The sequence below is a fragment of the Alternaria incomplexa genome (genome assembly GCF_024043165.1).
Source record: "Alternaria incomplexa strain BMP 0042 chromosome Unknown scaffold_17, whole genome shotgun sequence".
NCBI lineage: Eukaryota > Fungi > Ascomycota > Dothideomycetes > Pleosporales > Pleosporaceae > Alternaria > Alternaria incomplexa.
This window is the reverse complement of record NW_026249866.1, coordinates 59741-62248: the sequence shown is the minus strand read 5'-3', so window position 1 is coordinate 62248 and position 2508 is coordinate 59741. Positions and strand designations below refer to the sequence as shown.

Genomic DNA, 2508 nt, shown 5'->3' with positions numbered 1-2508 from the left:
CAAAAATCCGCGCCGGTCTTCCTCTCGTACCTATATCAAACAAAGTATATGTAGCATTGCGCTTCACTCTGAGGATCAACTTACCCTACTCAACAGCTACACTTCAACCCCACCTTTTGCACGACCAACACCATCAACCATGACCGAATCCTCACCTACCAAACCTCCTCTTCCAGCGTTCGACCCGCAGAATTGTCAGACGTACGCAGCGAGTTGCCACTGCGGTAGCGTACAGTACTCGGTTTTGCTCTCGCCGCCGCTGGCCCAGTGGAAGGTTGTATCGTGCAACTGCAGTATCTGCACGCGCAACGGCTACTTGCTCGTGTACCCTGAACGGTCGCAGCTACAAGTAAAGAGCGGTGAGGACATGTTGAGAGACTATTCCTTTGGTGTCAAGAGGGTTCTGCATAGGTTCTGTAGTAGGTGTGGAAGTGCAGTCTGGCTTGATCCTAGAATGGACGAGTTTGGAGAAGCGCCGCCAGATCTGCTAGGGATGAATGTATGTGGTGTCCGTCCAATGAGGGTGTCAACGCGGGGGGTTCGAGGCTAACCAGAGCAGGTTCGCATGTTCCATGATGTTAAGGCGGAGGAGTTGGACATTGTCCATGTTGAGGATCGGAATCCATGAGGGCTAACACATGGGGAGGATGTGCGGTATCAGAATCTACGCCACGGGATAAACGAAGACATGCATGCTCTTGGGCGCGCAAGATTTTCTACGCGAAGCGCAGCTATTCGCGGTGTGTTCTGATCGAAGTGAACCATGACAAGACGCGTGAAGGCCTCAAGAGTGACAATATGGAGAGTGCTTGCGGTGCAGGCATCGTCACGTTCACAGCGCGAAAACGACGCGCACTTGGTGATGGTGTTGATAAGGCAGGACGCGAAGTCCAGGTGTTCGCCAATGCCAAGCCACTAACCTTCAGCCTCGGTGAAGTGATCCCTGCCACCATATCGCGATATCTCCATCATCGAAGCCTCCCAGATCTCTCAGCAATTGTTACCTGCAGCCGGCGGTCAGCATGTCACGAGCGCGCATTGTCCTCAATCGCGCACCTTTTATACAATCCTGCCAATCCGCCTGCCGAACCTTCCGCTCCTCCAGCTACCATGCGCATCGCGATGTTCCCCTCCCCCTCCAATCCCGCATCCGCTGGTCATACTTCTGGTACGCCAGCATACTCGCCCTCGGCATCACAACTGGCCTAGGCGCTCGCCACTTTGCTGCGCCTCTCGGTCTCCCAGAGCCCGGTTCAAGAGAAGACGAGATCATCCTCGACTCTCTGCGGCGCGACATCGATGCTCTCGAAATCGTGCAATCCTTGCGCTCTCAGTCATACAACCTACATACCGACACAGCGCTCCGGTCAGGACCGGGAATAACGTCATCTCCTGGATCAAGTCGGAAGATATCAGCGTACAAAGGGTGGCTCGAGCTAGATCTGGACTTTGGGAGAGAGAATGAAGGCAAGCAAGGCATACTGGGCGTCATGAGTGGCACACGGGGATTGGGTGTACAAAGAGCATTTTGGAGTGCCGAGACAAGAGAGATGGTGGCTGTGGTCTGGATAGGAGGAGGAATGAGTGGATGGCCTGGTGTTGCGCATGGCGGGGCTATCGCAACCATCTTTGAAGAGATCATGGCGAGGATGGTCAGAGGACCAGATGGCATTGTGGGTGTGTATACCGTCTCCAGCAACTCAGAGAGTGGTCTAGTACTAACACTTAAGATAGAACCAGTCCACCGTCCAGACTCTCTCAGCCTAACGTACGCCAAACCAACCTACAGCCTCGACTTCTACGTCCTCCGTGCCTCCTTCTCGAAACCTGACCTCCCTCAATCCGAGCCGCCGCCAGAACCTGAAGCGGAACCAACAAAGAGCTGGTTGGGGTGGTTGTCGCCGCAGAAGGATCTCACGAAGAAGATTGACGCGTCGAGACACAAGCAGGAAATCGTTGCGACGCTGGAGAGTGTCGGTGGGGACCTTTGCGTCAAGGCCAAGGGCACGTTCAATGGAGGGGGCCCCGTGGTCTGAGAGATTGAGGTAGCCGCGTACTAGCGATGAGACAAGAAAAGGCCCCAGATAGACGGAAGAGAGACTTGATAGGATACTTCAGGATTGACACGCAGCTGAGATACCCAATAGCGGAATGATAAGACTGAATAGGTTACAAGAGATGGCATGATATCTAGGCTCGCGCGCTTGACAAAGGGAGAAAGCATCGCTCTATGTTGCAAAAAGAGATCAATCTTCGCTTGCATGGGCAAAAAGAGAGCTGCTTGTTCAACGACTCCAATTCAAAACCTGGGCAAAAAGAACAAAAACATACAACAGCGGGGATTCGCTAGTGGTCACCCACCTAACTACTAATCGGCCGGTACAATGCTTGTATATGGCTGAGCGGACGGGAAGCCTAATTCTCATTGTCCTATGGTCGTATGTGAAGGAACTGGTAATCTTTCCCAATATACAGTCGGTTCTAGCCCGCCATATACCGCAAGTCGGA

General features: G+C 53.2%; 1 protein-coding gene across 1 annotated transcript; it reads left to right on the top strand.

The window, feature by feature from the left end:
* Positions 1-1022: 1022 nt before the first annotated feature.
* Positions 1023-2036, top strand: J4E90_009662 (uncharacterized protein; the record flags this gene model as incomplete). Its single annotated transcript, XM_051439181.1, has 1 exon — positions 1023-2036. One exon carries the CDS (start codon positions 1023-1025, stop codon positions 2034-2036), a length of 1014 nt encoding a protein of 337 aa, XP_051286785.1.
* Positions 2037-2508: the final 472 nt, after the last annotated feature.